Source organism: Canis lupus, chromosome 30 (genome assembly GCF_011100685.1).
Source record: "Canis lupus familiaris isolate Mischka breed German Shepherd chromosome 30, alternate assembly UU_Cfam_GSD_1.0, whole genome shotgun sequence".
In the NCBI taxonomy this organism is placed as follows: Eukaryota; Metazoa; Chordata; class Mammalia; order Carnivora; family Canidae; genus Canis; species Canis lupus.
This window is the reverse complement of record NC_049251.1, coordinates 20,203,792-20,221,483: the sequence shown is the minus strand read 5'-3', so window position 1 is coordinate 20,221,483 and position 17,692 is coordinate 20,203,792. Positions and strand designations below refer to the sequence as shown.

The window sequence follows — 17,692 nt, the reverse complement described above, 5'->3', positions numbered from 1 at the left end:
ATGAGAGGCACAGAGAGAAGGAGAGAGAAAGGCAGAGATACAGGCAGAGGGAGAAGCAGGCTCCATGCAGGAAGCTCGAGATGGGACTCTATCCCAGGACTCCGGGATCACACCCTGAGCCAAAGGCAGATGCTCAACCACTGAGCCACCCAGGTGTCCCTAAAAACAAAATCTTTAAGTTTGTGCAGGTCAGTCTGGAAGCTATGAGCATAATGAAAGTGTGTAAACCATTTAGGGAGCTATTACAGCTATCAAAGCAAAAGTGTGTGTGTGGCTACAACTAGTTGGAGGTAGTAGAGATGGAGAAAGGTAGAGAGGTAGAGAGGTTTTGGAACTAGAACAGCTATCATTTATTTACAAATTTGTGTATTTTGTATGTTTGGAGATGGTGGTAGAATAAGAGAAAGGAATCCAAGATGATGTCCAAACACTACACGATGGTGGCATCCTCTGCTGAAATGGGAAAGGACAGGATAGGAATAGGATTTGATTAGCAAGGTTTTAGTCCTAGACATTTATTTTTAACCTGTATATTCAAGATGTCTCATAGGCACATGTTTCATTCACAGCACTGGTTAAATTTTCTAATTATATATTTATTTGGGTAATTATTTCCTTACTGTAAAAAATTCCTAAAAAAAAAGTTCCTTGAGGCAGTGGTCAGGACTCTTGCATATTTTGTGTGTTATATCAAGCCTTGCATGCCTGACACAGAGCAAGCATTCAGTGTATATCTATTGAATAAATGGCATATATTTTGGTTTAATGAATACCTGAATGAATACCAGTGATCAGGTTTATTTTAGTGATCATTTTTTCCCCAAAGAATTAAGTTTTAACAAAAGAGAATTTCTACTCAAATGATGATGAAACAAGAACAGTGAGATATCTATCCAGAACCGTGAACCTGGGTCAGTCACTAGTTGATCAAATGCTTCTAGACACCAGCCTTCTAGAGCAGTGGTTCTCAAACTTTAGCACATATTGGTTTCATTTTGAGGTCTTGTTAAAGCTGGGATTGCTGAACCCTCTTCTTAGAGTTTCTGACTTAGTAGGTCTAGGTGGGACATGAGAGTTTGCATTTCTAACAACTTCCCTCCCAGGTAATGGTAGTGATGCTGATCCAAGGAAAACCAGTACTCTAGCAAAGCAAAGGTTCATAGGTTGCCAGAGGAAGTCTGCGAATGGGGTACTTATATACTTATATACTCTTTCCTGGAAGGAAATATGCACATTTTGTAGGTATATGCTACATGAATCTTTTGCTAATAGAGCCTGCCTATTTCATCAGATTCTCAAAGGCCATCAAAATTTAATTAACATTAAGAGTAGTGGTATTCAATCATGGATATATATTAAAACACTTTGGGGCTTAATACACAGTTTTAAGACAATTTGTTACACAGCAATAGATAACTGATGTACTAATCCTAAGCTTTATATTTTTTAGATAACTGCCTGAAAGTTTCCCTTTTGCTATTTTGGTGCTATTGCAGGTGATCTGATCATTTTATTCTTTATATTCATCTAATATATAAATAAATGATTAGCTAGTGAAGTAGTAGTGCTCTATGAGGGAAAGAGAACCCAGTGTTTTGCCTTATATTTTTTCTGAGGACTTACATTCAGAAGTTAAAAAAAGAAATAAATCAGAAGAGTCAACTTGTACCAATCTGAACAGCTAGAGGGCAGCTATGCTCATGACAAGACCCTGAATTGAGTCAGCAAAAAATTTAAATTCAAATACTACGGTAAGAAAAATGTGATAAAGCTCAGGTTGCCCTTTGAACCCCTGAATTGTTAGTGTGGATGACTGTTCTTTATTTCAATACCAAGTAAATAACAGGATTAAGTGAAATACTACTAGAATTTTCTTATTGGAGCCTGCATCTGGGTAGAGAGAGATCCTTATTGCTACTTACATATGGCTATGTAACAATTTAAAATACCTGAACTGGTGATGTTCCATCTGTTCATTCTAAAAAATAAAAAACAGTCACTGGGCTTTTGGGGAATCATTTCCATTTACCCAGGATTTTACTAAAGTTAAAAGACAGACTTAACAGCTACTGAACTTAATTTCAGAGCACACGTGGGGTGCATTTGGCAAATGAATCCACTGTGGTGAGGCCACACCACAGTCTAAGTTACTTTAGACCTGTTTTTGCTATGTGATTACTTTTTGAGTTGGAGAATTAGGAACCCAGAGAAAGTGGTGGACCATTTAATTAGGTTTTACTCTAATACTCATTTCTATCAAAGGAACTCAGTATATTACTCAGGTCAACATATTTTAATTACCTTTTACTGAAAGAGATTATAAGGCAAGTTAGTAGACGGTTAAAGGTTAAGATGAATAATAGCATTACAAACACTCCTGAATGCCTATTTTTCTTTCTTGTTATTTTGAAGCTAAATATTTCAGTCAGCATGTTCTAGATTAATTACACATACAGTTTACACTCTCGGTCTTCTCCAGAAATACAAAACACGTAGTTACAACTTAATCGTTGGGGGAGAGGGTGCTAACCAGAGAAGAGGAAACTGAAATGCATTTACTGTAGGTGTGAAAGGGGCTCCTTGCTTCCCAGTTTAGGTCATTTGAACATTGATAGGGGATAATTCCAAAATGTCTGAGAAATACTACATTTAGAAGGTAAAAGCAAAGGGATTATAAGAACATTTCCAGTTTCCATTTTATTTCCTTTTATATTTGTGCCCACGTGGCTACTCCCAGCTTACCTTGTAAGAAGGATTTATTTCCCATTCCCACTCCTCTCAACTTTTAATTGTAATGTGTTTCCTGAAAGCATGAACTATTTCAAAATGCACTGAGTTTTGTTCTATGCAAAGTAATAAAGATGTAAATATTAGAGGAAATTTATTTGCTCTTATTGGAATATGACTCCAAGTGAAAGAAAGAAAGAAAGAAAGAAAGAAAGAAAGAAAGAAAGAAAGAAAGAAAGAAAGAAAAAAAGAAAGAAAGAAAGAAAGAAAGAAAGAAAGAAAGAAAGAAAGAAAAGAAGAAAGAAAGAAAGAAAAGAAAGAAAAAGAAAGAAAGAAAGAAAGAAAGAAAGAAAGAAAGAAAGAAAGAAAGAAAGAAAGAAAGAAGAAAGGCTTGCCATGAATGTAATATGTTTCTATTTTTCTTTTGGATAGGAGATTAAACAAAATAAGCAAGTTTTTCATTTGTTTATAATAGAGGTTCATTTTGCTATGCCTTCTTGGCTAAATTATCCATATCTTCCATGTCACTTTTCTCCTATTGAGTTTTAGCTAATGAATTTGACTTGGACTTTCTCCTTCCACTTCCTTGAGAATTATTTTTTTTTAATTCTCTTCTCCTTTTTACTATTATTTTAATTTTTCTCCTATTCTTCTTTCTCATAAATAAAAAAAAATGATAGTCTCAAACTGTAGCATGCATCAGAATCACCTAGAGGTCTTATTTAAAAAACAGACTGCTGGGCCCCATATTTTGAGAACAACTTCCCTAGTGAATCCAGAACTTAAATATCAATAAATACACTTTGTTCTTGCCCTTATTTGGGGGAGTGGAGAAAAACATAAAATATAATGTATTTTGTTCTTGCCTTTATTTAGGGGAATTGAAGGGCAAATATAACACATGATATCTCAAACTGCTCCATCTAAACTGATATATTAATCCAAAAATCCAATCTCTGTTTTGGGGTGAGTCATGTGAACTGCCACTGAAAATTTAAATGAATAGAACTGTGTCTTTGCAGTAATGAACATCAAGAATTAGTGATCATTTGTTGTAGTTTTTTCATTTGTTGTCTGTTAATCTAGATTTGGAATTCCAAAATTAGGAAGATGTCACAAAAATGAAGGTGGGGCTAATAAACAGAGTATGACTGCAAGAAATATTTTACAATTTATCATGGAAGTATAGCTTGAATGTCATTGCAAACATACAATCTTCCCTTAACATTCAAACACATGCATGGGCAATACACACACATACATATACTGAATTTCTGTAGGTAAATAAAGTATTTAGGGCTTTTTTCACATTTATAATTATTAAATACTTCGTAGAACTGCTAAAACCACAACATGTGGTGAAAATAATTTTTGGGAAATGTTCTCCTTTGTGTAAGTGATTGCATCAGATTTGTGTGATTATACTGAATTGTGGCTGGAAATGAACATTTGGGAATTAAACATATATTGTGCTCGCTTCAGCAGCACACATACTAAAAAATGGGAATGAAACATAGCTATTCTTTTGCCTGTATGTAAACATAGGTATATATTTATATATGCATTCATTGGTTCAGAGCATTTGTATTAAGTGTCAAAGAAAGGGAAGAGCTGAGAGATTTGAACAAAGTTGAGTAAGAGTTCAAGGTATAGTGAATGATAGATTTGTGAAGTGTAACAGAAGAACAAATGTTATAATAGAAAGTATTATGGGAGAATAGGGACGAAGTACTTATTTCTTTCCGAGAATCTCAGGAAAAACTTAATGTAAGAACTTTGAATTAAACTTTGAAGAATACATGAGTCTTTGCTAGGGATAGCAAGTAGAGAAAAGCTTGAGCAGTGACGGGGGCATTATGCACATTGCCCTGAGACAGAAACTTATAAGAAGATTTCAGAGAAATGTCAAATAGTTGGAATAAGCTAGAGCATATAGTCTATGTATGGGGAAGGTACTAAACACTAGGACTAAAATTAGATACAGAAAGGAGAGTAAGGTACCAGTGCAGGCTATGCTAAGAAATTTGGATTTTATCCAGTGGTCAAGGAAACATATACAAAGGAAGAACCCTATCGATGAAGGTAGCAGGAAAGATGTATGTCCAAACAAGGACAATAGTAAGAAACAGAAAATTATGGAGGAGAATTTAGATAGAGAGCTTATACTATATATTTGCTAATTGGATGCTGAGGAAAGAAAGAAGTCGACCATGACTTCCCAATATTTAGTTTAGGTACCTAGAATGATTACTATGCTATTTTATAATATAAGGAAAGTAAAAGTGTCCTCAAGCACTGTTTAACTGTCTCTGTGGTATTCCAGTAGTCATTGTCAGAGTACCTAAATCTTAACAGCTTTTAGAATAGGAAAATAACTTATTAGTCATATGAAATACAGGATAGAAATTTTATTTTCAGGTACAAGACATTATCCATTAAAAGCTAATACTTTCACAAATATATACTGTACTACTTCTTTGAATCACTGAAAAGTTGTCTGTTTCTGGAATACTGGTAATTCATATTAGGGTGAGGGAAAGCCACCTGCCATCCCTTCTTGTTAAGAAACACCAACATTCCTGTTACTCATGGGAGTTTTTGTTCATTGTAGAAATTAGTAAAAAACTACTCTTGTTTACTAAAAAATGAGGACTGAAATCAATTTACAACTAGTGATTTGTGAGGGCAGACTTGAAAATCAGCAATTTGCTGACCAGTAGACCAGAAAGATGACAAGTGTGAAATAATTTGAGCTAGACCAAGTATGAGATAGATCAGAAAGACATTAAGTATGAGAATACTTTAAATGACGCTAGAGAAATTGATGGGGCAATAAGTCAATTCTGTTGGTGTAGGCAAGGTAGTCAATAAGATGGGTGAAGAGGTAATCACGCCCTCGTGTTCTCATTTTCTTTGTGGTTACAACTTCAAGAACAATGTTCTTAAACATCAGGGTGGCCTGACACCTGCATTTGGGTGACGAGCAATAGAGAGAGATCATACTTCTTTGAGAGAAGACCTAAACAATAAATATGAAGAGAGTGAAGAACACTCAAAGATATTTAATATAAAAATATTTGAATTATAAGTTAAGATTAGATAGCACAGGGAAAGTGTGAAGAAAAATTAATGGCCATAGATGTGTTTACTAGGATGATGGTATGTTGAAAAACTACAAAAGCAGTCTGAGAATTTTCTTCTATTGGTGAGGTCCAACATGATAACTAAATAGCAGACAACAAAGATCAGTCATAAAAAGGCAAACTGTTCAGAATATCATGTTACTTCAACAACAGCATTGAAGCCTTGCTATGCTCAGTAGGTGGTGCACCAACCAGCTGCCTGGTATCATCTCGGATTTTCTTAAAAATTAAAAGTATACTATCTCCCCCCAAAATCTATTCAATCCATGTTTTAGCAAGATTACCAGGAGACAAGTGGGGAAACTAAAGCTTGAGGAGCACTGATATGGGAGACTTTACTAATGCTAGGTGAAAGACAATTGTGTGTTACATATTGTAATTAATTTTATCTTGGCCTAAGTGATTAAAGTAAAACTAATTTTTCACCAATTGATTTTCACTGACTGTTTTTCTATTCAAAGATTCATTTAAGAATGTGACAAATGCCTTAGACACCTGTCTCCCATCCCACCCCTTCCTCAATGTGGATGCCATTTCAGGATAGGACTTGAAGATCAGCCACAAATCCCAATTTAAGAATCAGTGTTTAAAAGAATCCCAAACACTCTTACAGAACTATTAATTAGAAACCACCTGAATTCTTGTGGACCCAGTCTACCATCTGGCTGCTATCTTGAGGCCTAGCAGGGTTTGCTCATAATGAAGACTTTGAAGACACAGACATATGTTACACAATCAAGTGCCCTGAACAGGACTGTCCTGATTTGAGAATTGGCAGGCAACCAAATTCTGTGGATATCAAGATGACAAGCTCAATGTCTGCAGTCAACTGGAATAACCAATTAAACATTTTAGTCACTTATAGGCATCTAGACATTTTGGTGGTATTATAAATCATTTCCAAGTTCTTGTTTACTAAATTATAATCTTCAAATCTGTCATAATGGCTAATATTTGTTGAGTATTTATTATGTGCTAGGATATCATCCCCGTTCACACCCATCTCTCTCTGTCTTATTATTTCTCCTTACAATAATTTATAAGGTAGGTATTTTTGTCCCTTGTTAATACATGTGGAAAGTAAGGCTTGTTGAGTTTAATAAATTGTACAAAATAAGAGCCAAGAAGTTAATGGAAAGTAGCAAAGACTGAACTCAGACCTTGGTCTAAATTACTGCAAAGCCTACATTTGTACCTGCCAGAGTAAAGACTACAAGAGTTTTTAGAATAAATTATTTAGAAAAAATTCCATAAACCAACTTTGTTTCACATTTTTCTCCCTTCCTGTGCTCCCTTTTCCACATAAAGTACATCTTCTTTTAATTTGTAAAATTTATGCTGGTTTTATTCAGTAAGTTATCACCATGTGATCAAATGAATTACTATCACACTTGTAAGGTGGCCAATGTCAAATGTTAACAAAATAAGTTGGCGCATACAGATTGAGTAAAGTTTGGGAAAAGCTGTTTCATTTTAAATTAGATTACTTCTTTTATAGCAGTTCATGAAGTTCATGAAGTAGAGCAAAAAGCTCCAAAGAGCTACAAGTCCTGAAGTTCTAACTGGCTCCTCTCTGCTGACCTGACTTCATCACAGCCTTTCACAAGTTGGGCTGTTACTTTAGTCACAAGACGAACTATGTAGCCCAAATTATGTAATAACAGAATCTTTCTAGATCAACAGTCCAAAGCATTACTCCATAGTCAATATTAACAATGTTCTAGAAGGCAAATAGGAAGAGTCAGACATTACTATCAATGTGCAAAAGAGCCTTCCAGATAAGTGTTTTAAGTATATGCTCTCTACCTATGAGGCATTCTTAGTCCTCATTTTCTCTAGTAATTATTATTCATGCCACATTTTTTAAAAGGGTAGAGTACCTTTCTTGAGGCCACCTATTAGACTGAAATACTGAAAAGAAAGAAGGGAGAGAAAGTGAGTAGATTCACATGAATACTCTCCTAGGGGTTTAAACCTTAAATGACCCCTGAAGGAGACTGCTTTGAGAATTTGACAGATCTTTTCCTCTTTATATAAAAACAGTGATAGTCTCATCCCATTAGCATAGTGCTTTTGTTTGAAAAGTACATTTAACATATTGTGCAATCCTCTCACCAACCTGGGGACTCCTATGGCCTTTTTCATAGAAAAGAAAATCAAGGTTTGAAGGAGCATAATTGCCCAAGGTTGCAGAGCATGATAAAGCTTTCTGAAGTTAGGTTTCCCAGACTCAGATATCTTGTTGCTTCCCAACTTGCAATTCCACAAATGTTTAGTTTGAACATGGCAGGTATTCTATCCTTGTCTCCAAGGTGCCATCTATAGGATTGTCCCATTTGCAATTCACTTCAAGTAAACAAACACATAGTGAGTTTCTATTACGGTTCAATAAGTACAAAGATGAAGGAAAACAATCTTTGAACTCAAAAGTCTTCTCTTCTGGTGTAAGAAGTAGATGCGTAAATCATAAACTGCAATCCATGTTACTCCCTTTCTATATTTATTATGCCTTCTTGAAAATCTGTGTGAATGTGCAAATGTAATAACTATTGAGTTGTACACTTTAAGTTGGTTGAACTGTATGGTATATGAATTACTCATTACTAAAACTGCTATTTAAAATTAATTAATTAATTAATTAAACTGCTATTTAAAAAATAAAATTTAAAAAGGAGACTCTTGTCTCAAAAAAAAGCTAAGGTAATTGCAAGATTATTAACTCTTGATCTTGGATCTGATTTTTGATGATACAATCTCAGCATTTTGGGATACTCTGCTTATACAAAATTTTTAATCTATAATCAGTAAGCATCTAATCAAAGTTATAGACACTTTATCTGTAGCATTCCTATTTTCCTTGATGTTTTGAACAAATATTGAATTTTTGAGGTTAAATTCCTTAACAGAAATACTATGTTTAATTTTCTAAAGTAACTACTTATTTTTAAAAGTAAATGTAACATAAATGTAACATAAAACATCCATTAGTTACACAAATGTTTCTACATGAGCAAAGAGAGGACTTGCCTAAATAAAATGTGTACTGGAAAGTAGTGCCACCTTGGAATGGTTTAAAATAATCAGATTCTTCCAAAATGTGGGCAGGAGTCTCCCTGTCCATTGCCCACCCCTCTGATCCAATGTGAATGTTTCACGTTACAGGTCAGAGTGATGACACACAAAGTTGCTGACTTCTTGGAATGTTCTCAACATCACACAGTAAAAGATCACAAGTGGAAGTCTCTCCTCCTCTGCTTCCTACTCCAATGAGCTAGGATTCCCCAGTAAAGTCTTTATTTAACAAGGAGTTACTGTACTATTTTCCTATTTTGTAGGTATCACTATAGGCAAAAAAATTATGTTGTGGTGAAGAAGACAGACTGTTCAGAAGCAATAAAATGTACACTCACAGACACAAATAAAAGATAGTAATTGCTTGCTATACAACCGATTAAAGTAATAAGGTTTTTCCTGGCAGTGACTTTGGATCCTGAGAAGAAATGACACTAAACTGAGCCCCACATGGCTACTGCTGAAGACTGCTGGGAAGAGAAGTCAAGGAAATAAGGCAGCTGGTGGGAAAGCCCAAAGAACTTAGAATGTGATGTGGAAAAGAAAGGAATCCACAAAAACCATACATGTTTGACTTGAGCAACTGAATAAATGGTCACGTCAGTACTGCAATATGTGCAGGAGGAAGAAGTGGGTTTTGACAGGGGAAATTAAGAATTCTTTGTCGATTTTATAAAGTTTGAGATGCCAGAAAGACATTTGAGAAGGATGGGGGAGTGTAAGGAATAGAACCAAGGGAGCACATGCTAGTTGAAGAAACGTATTGGCCTAGTGTACTGGTGCTTGCCATTTGACTTAAGAGTCTCCTAGATTTCAGAGAGAGAACTGAAGCAGAGTGGTGTGAAAGGATGTGGTTGGTGGGAGGCAAAAAAAAAAAAAAACCAAAGAGAATGGGGTTGATACATGATGTTTACATTTTAGCAACGGTAAAACAAACAAACAAAACAGTGATACAATGAGCACGAACTCTGAACCAGTCTTACCTATTAATCTATTTTCATATTACAGTCAAAATGCTTATTCTAAGTTGCAAATCTGAACAAGATATGTACCTCTGAAATCCCTTTACTGTTTCTTGTTTTCTTTTTTTTTTTTTTTAAGATTTTATTTATTTATTCAGGAGAGACACAGAGAGGGAGAGAGGCAGAGACACATGCAGAGAGAGAAGCAGGCTCCATGCAAGGACCCCGATGTGGGACTCGATCCTGGGTCTCCAGGATCACGCCCTGGGCCAAAGGCAAGCTCTCAACCACTGAGCCACCCAGGCATCCCTGTTTCTTGTTTTCTTAGCAGAGAGTCAAACTCCTCACCATGGCCCACCAGGTCCTGCATGCTGGTCCCTGACAATTTCTCCAGCCTCTCTTCTTGCTACCTCTTGCTCACAGGACTGCCTGCACTTTTCTCAAATGTACCTTGTGCTCACTCTAATCGCCAATGCTCTGTCCTCTGCCAGGACAGCACAAAGATGCTTCTTGCTCATCTCTTCCCAGAACTAACTCCTACTTGTACTTCAGATCTTTGTCAGAATAATAACACTTTTTCAGAGGAAGTTCCTCTAGAAAGTCTGCATTGTCCTCCTGTCCCAAATCTGAGTTAGATGCTTTTCCTCCAGACATTCTATTATCATTAACCTCAATCACCTCATATCAACTGTGGCTTCCCTCCATAATTTTGTTGAGGGCAGGGACCATGGACATCTTGTTCACTGCTCTATCCTCCACCCTGAGTACAAGGATGGATATTTAGCATTTAGGGGCTCAATATATATTGTTGAACAAATGGAAAGAAAGTTTTCCTCTAGACTGTAAGTTGCTAGAGGACAGGAAACCTAGGCTGGCTTCTGCTTCTCTAACGCTAAACAATGTGAGAGCTCAAAGGATATTTGACAAAATATTTTAACTTAGAATTCTATTTTATTTTTTAAAGATTATTTATTTAAGATATATATCTTAAATATATATACATATGTATATATGCATATGTGTATATATTTATTTATTTATTTATTTGGAGAGAGAGAGAGAATGTGTGCACTCACATGCATGCATGCATGTGAGCAGGGAGAGGAGCCCAAAGGGAGTGAGAGGAATGGGGAAAGAATCCCATGCAGACCCCATGCGGAGTGCACAGCTGACCACTCTGGATAGGGGGCTGGATCTCACCACCCTGAGATCATGACCTGAGCCCAAACCAAAAGAGTTATAAAATTAATCTACTGAGCAACCCAGGTGCCCCTAGAGTTCTATTTTAAGATCTCTATTTCCCTGATGAGATTTGGACTTATTGAGAACAAAGTTTCTGGCAAAGAGCCTTGCCATTGTCTTTTTGAAAACTTTGGTCAGATTTTAACTTTCATAGCCATGGATACAATTTTCAACTCTATGTAGACAAATTTCTGGACTAATATTAGTTACTCACGCTTCAATATGGCTTGCTTTGGTAAATGAACTGCCATATGGTACGCATACATCTGAGTATTATACTATGAGTGAAATACTTATGATCGTGCAACTTAGATGATTTGATTAAACATGTATGTTTTTTAGGGCTTTTATATACTCAGAGACGTCTATTTGCCTACAATGTGGAAATAAATTTTAGAATTAATCACAGCATTTTAATGCATCAATTCTTTACATTTAAAATCAAGAACAAAAAAATCACAATTTACCTAAAACACGTGTTCTAAGACATATGGATATTTATAATTACCTTCCAGTGCATATTTCATATCTTGAGCAAAAAGGGTCCACATAATTTCAGCACTTATTTTTCCCATGTTCAGTTCTTGAGGAAATCTAAAACAAACATATATATTAGTACATCAAAATGAGAAATGTGCCTAAAAAATGAAATATGTCGCTTGACATATATGCCACAGTAATTGTTATATAGTTCATACTTTTATTTATTAGATTTTTCTTCATAGACTTTCACAGGTAGAGGAAAAGCTACGTACCAGAGTGTGGAAATAAACACAGTTATTTGGTGCTGGGAAAATAGATACCCTAACATGAATCTGAAGTAGTGATACCTGGGGCTTCTGATGGATGTCTTAGGCTATGCATTTGTTCTAAAGAGTCCCTTTAGTTTTACCAAGCACTCTATTTTCATATATCTCAATTTTGAAGATAGAGCATAATACTCTGAGTACCAGACACCAGGTAATACCCAAAACAACACCTTACATTCATCTGTTAGCCATTTTCCTTAAAGCACACTTGAGTGCTTCCATTCTTTATTTGCTTAAAATAAACTTTTTGAGAAGGCTCCTCACTGCCCTGGTAAAATGGCCCACTGAGGACCCATTAATCAAGACTCGAGAAATCCCGAGCATGTCTGTGTTTTAGATCAAATAAACTTTAGGATTAAGATTCCTACTGCTACTAAATATGCATTCTGTTTGTATGTGTTTTCAGTCTTAGGATAAGTCTCCTAGTAATATAAACCCAATGGATACAATGACTAAGTCTTTTCATTATACTGAAAATACCACATGCCAATAACCAAAAACATTGCTACAGGTTATCTATCACTCCGGTGATACATTTTGAAAAACATGAATCAGCCTTACTTTTACACACAATAAATTTAGGACTTTCAGAACTGTACCAGTTCCACATTTTTAAGGAATCTAAATCCTCAGAAAGAACAACTGAAGCATTTTGATGGCAGAGGGTTGTCTTAACTTTATGTTAAGACTGAAAGCATTTTCTGTTCTAACAAATATTTAATATATACATATATACAAAAAATAATATATACTAAAATATGTTAAGAAACAAAAATAGCTCTCACATTCTTTTATATTTTTGAGTTTAAATCAAAAAAAGAGTAATACAATTCTGAATGCAGTAGGAAGTGTTGCCTAATTAACAGGACCTCAATATGACCTCAAGTAAGAAAAACAAAACACTGACACAGAAAAAAACTATTCTAGCCCAACTTTTCACTGAAAGCAAGTGTTTCATCAGATATCCCTTACCAACTGCCATCAATTTGTCTAATAATGTCAATTGATATTTCAAAGCTTAAATGCAGAATCTGTACATTTATCAAGTATTTAAACTCAGAATACTTTCTATGATGGGAAAATTAATATAACCCGAATATATGCAAATTAGTTTTCAATATTAAAGTTTACTCTATGGATATAAAAATAACCTTAGGCAAGCAATTTATTTCAACAGTTTTCATTGTGGATAGCCACTAATATCACACAATATGTAGCATATTAATTTTTATGTAACAATTATGTAGCAACAAAATTATAAGTGATAGAACATAACGAGAGGGCTTTAAGCTCATAAAAGGAGGAAATTGGTTATTTTAATTTTTAAATCAGGAATAAAGAACATATTAAGTCACTTTATAATGATCTGATATTAGAAAAACACAGACATTATGTAAAAAGAAAACTGAATAATATCTCTCATAAAAATAGTTGAAAAATTCCTCAATAAAAATGGCAAATAAGATCCTACAATATATAAAAAGGATTATACATCATGATCAAGAGAGAGTTATCCCAAAAATGCAATGTTGGTTCAACATTCAAAAATGAAGCAGTGTAATTTATTGTATTAATGGACAAAAAGAGAAAAACTTGTTGTCATCTCAGTAGGCACAGAATAAGTATCTGACAAAGCTTAACATTCATTCATGATAAACAAACAAATAAAAACTCTGAAAACTAGAAGTTAGAGGGTAGTCAACCTTACAAAGAGAATGTACAAAAACCTACAACTAACATTATACTTAATGGTCTCATACTAAGTCCGGGATCATAGTAGTTATATTTATATCACTACTCCTATTAGACATTATACTGGCATTCCTAGAGATTAAGAAAAGACAAGAAAAACAAATAAGACGGGGCATATAGATAGCAAAAGAAGGAATAAAATTCTATTTGCAGACAATTATTTATGTAGGGAATCCTCAGGGAAAAAAAAAAAAACCTAAAAACTAAAAATTAAGCCACTAACTTGGTCCAGCAGGGTCATGGAATATGAAGTCAATATACAAAATAATTGTATTTCTATACACTAGCAATGAACCATTGGAGTTTGAAATTTAAATAATAGTATCATTCATAATAGCACCAGAAGCTATAAAATACTTAGGTATAAATCTGAGAAAATATGTACAAGATTTATATGAAGCAAACTACAAAGTACTGAGAGATACCAAAAAAACCCCTAAATAAATGAAAAAAAAAATATATTGTACTTGTGAATGGATATACTCAGTATTCTTAGTATGTCAAATTTTCCCTAGTTGATTTAAAGATTCAATGAATCTCAATCAGAATTTCAGTAGGATTCTTTTTTGGTGGAACCTGACAAAGTGATTCTAAAATTTACATGGTAAAGCAAAAGATGAAGAAAAGTGTTGTTAAAAGAAAAAAAAAGCTAAAGCATTACATCACCTGTGTTCATAGCTTACTATAAGATATAGTAATTAAGATGATGCATCTTCAAATTCAAGGTTAGTTAATTTTCAGTAAGATGTCCCACTGATTCAATGGGGGAAATGGTAGCTTTCAACAAATTATCCTAGACTAATTTGGTAATCATACGCAAAAAAATAGACATTGACCCATACTTTACAAAATATAAAAATTAACTCAAAATGGATTACATACCTAAATATAAAACCTTAAACTATAAAACCTTCTAAAACAAAACATGGTAGCAAATCTTTATGATTTTGTATTAGGCAATGGTTGCTTAGATGTGATGCAAAAAAGTTCAAATTATAAAATACTGATAAACTGGACCTTATGAAAATTAAAATCTGTTTTTCAAAAGTACTGTTGAGAAAATGATAACATAAGCAATGGTATAGGAGCAAACAGCTTGCAAAACACATATCTGATAAAGGAATTTTACCGAGGATATATAAATTATTCCCTAATCTCTATAACAAAAAAAAATTACCAAATTCAAAAGCGGGCAAAGAATCTGAATGACACTTCAGCAAGGAAGATAATTAGATGAAAAATAAGCATGTGAAAATGTGTTCAACATTACCATTAGGTACTTTCAAATTAAAACTATAATGTGATACCACTATACGTCTACTAGAACAGCTTAAAAACAAAATGAAACAAAACAAATCCTGACAATACCAAGGGCTAGCAAGGTTGCAGAGAGCTAGAGTGCTCATACATTTTTGGCTGAGAAAATGTTAGAATCAGACTGGAAAGCAATTTGGCAATTTCTTATAAAGTTAAACTTACATTTAACCAGCAGTCCCCCCTAGGTATTATCCAAGAGAAATGAAACTATATTTATAGCAAAAATTGTACATGTTGCTTAATTCTTAATCACCAAAAACTGCAAACATCAATGTCCTTCAACTGATGAATGGATAAATCAGCAGGAGTAGATTCATAGATTCACAGAATGTAATTTAACAAGCAATAAAAAGGGATAAAATATCAATACATGTAACAATGCAGATGAGTACTCAATGAATAATGCTGAATGAAAGAAATTGGATTTGAAAGCCTACGTACCATGATTCCAATACATTGAAAAGACAAAAAGCAGCAGAAAATATATCAGCAGTTGCCAGTGGCTTGTGTGAAGAACAGTTGATTATAAAGGAGTATGAAGAAACTTTTGGGGTAATAAACATATTTTATATCTTAATGCTGATTAGTTATATAACTATGTGGTTTTTATTTCATCAATTTCTAAACTAGTTAATGCTTCTGAGGGAGAGGGTCATCACATATCCAACATGCTTTCCTAGTAAACACATGTGTATATCATAAGAAATTCACTGAGATAAAAAAATATCAATTGATGGAAGAGATAAGCTCTGTAACCCAGTTAATGGTTGTAATTACCAGAAAAAAAAAGACTCCAAACGTATCCTAAAATATTTTTTCCTTTAATATGGATGCTTTAATGAGATTACTTCAAAACAAGAAATCTAAAAATTAGCTGTTTATCTCAAGACTTTCTCAGTTGCATAATCCATCAATGTCAAGTGTAATTTTCATTCCTGAAAAACTGTGGGTTAAAGGATCTTATCACTAGTATTAAATCTTCAACATGGCAAAACCTAAACCAAACCAAGCCACCATTTAAAATAAAAACAACACACTAGGAAAACATATACAATATATATAAAAAGCAAAGGGATTGTATTAATATAAAAGAAACTGTTACAAATCAACAGGAAAAAGATGAATATTAGAAAAAATGGCTAATGGAATGAATGGTTGCTTTAAAAAGAGGAACACAAAAGCTTAAAAAACATAGGAAAAGAGATATTTAAACCTTTATAATAATGAAATTTTCATAAAATAGTGAACATTTTTAACTGAAAAAATTTGAGATTAGAAAACATTAAAATATGGTAAAAAAAAAAAAGGGATCCCTGGGTGGCGCAGCGGTTTAGCACCTGCCTTTGGCCCGGGGCGTGATCCTGGAGACCCGGGATCAAATCCCACGTCGGGCTCCCGGTGCATGGAGCCTGCTCCTTCTCTGCCTATGTCTCTACCTCTCTCTCTTTCTCTCTCTCTCTCTCTGTGTGACTATCATAAATAAATACAAATTAAAAAAATATATGGTAAAAAAAAAATTAGGACTTCGAGCCTGTTTTTTAAAGGTCTTCTAATGACACTCTATGGGCTTCCAATGCTCATGCAATTCCAATACCTTGTTACTCCCATTCCCTTCTGTCCTGTATTCCAGGAGTCCCCTCTCTGGGCTACATCATCCTGATGTTATATGAAATCACAGAATAATATGCAACTATCAAAAAGAACAGGATAGATTTACTTGTATTGACACAAAAAGATGCCTATCAGGCAGTGTTACATAACAAAGCAAATTACAAGTAAGTATACATAATACGATCAATATATTGCAAAACAAATATAATTTATATATATTTAATATGTGCATAATAAACATTAAATCAATCTTAATGCTTATATGTACAGACAACATGAGCTAGAAAAAAATATACCCAACTACTGAAAATGTATAAGGCTTAAGTGAGGTGGGTTCTTATATTTTTTTATTTTCTTTACAAAAATGATGCATAAACATAAGAACTTTTATTTTCTGCCTTATGGCTCTGTGAAGCTGAATAAGATATTTTTTATAACCACAGAATTTATATATATATATATATATATATACACACATATATTTTTTACCACAAAATTTTTAAATCACTTCTCTTTTGAAATAAAATCAATAGGAATTCTACCAAGTATATATTTTTAAAATTTTTATTTCTCACAAATCTGTATTTGATTATTAATGTTCTCATTTGACAAGTAAGTGATTGGTGCTCAGAATTTCAGCACTGAGCTATTTTCCCAGAGTTCATGATCTCTCCAATAAAGCAGAAGATATTTAATGATGTTTCTCTTCTTTCTTTCTTTTTTTATACTTAGAAGAGATATAAAGGTAACTCTGATGATATTCATTTTAGATTCAAGAACATTAGAGATTAAGAAATGTGTCCTAGGGAAGCCTGAGTGGCTCAGCAGTTGAGCATCTGCCTTTGCCCAGGGCATGATCCTAGAGTCCCAGGATCGAGTCCCACATCAGGCTCCCAGCATGGAGCCTGCCTCTCCCTCCTCCTGTGTCTCTGCGCCTCTCTCTCTCTCTCTATCATAAATAAACAAATCTTTAAAAAAAAATACTCTGTATGGCCACTGGCATATGGTGAGCACTCAATAAAGGTTTGCTGATAATAAAATTTTAACTATAAATGAA

At 34.1% G+C, this 17,692-nt stretch overlaps 1 protein-coding gene across 1 annotated transcript in view; it reads right to left on the bottom strand.

Annotated features, from left to right (window-relative positions):
* UNC13C (unc-13 homolog C) overlaps positions 1–17,692 on the bottom strand; it is a 542,478-nt gene that overhangs the window by 171,523 nt on the left and 353,263 nt on the right. The window contains 1 exon segment of the mRNA XM_038580464.1: positions 11,655–11,740. Coding sequence (XP_038436392.1) covers positions 11,655–11,740 — 86 coding nt within the window.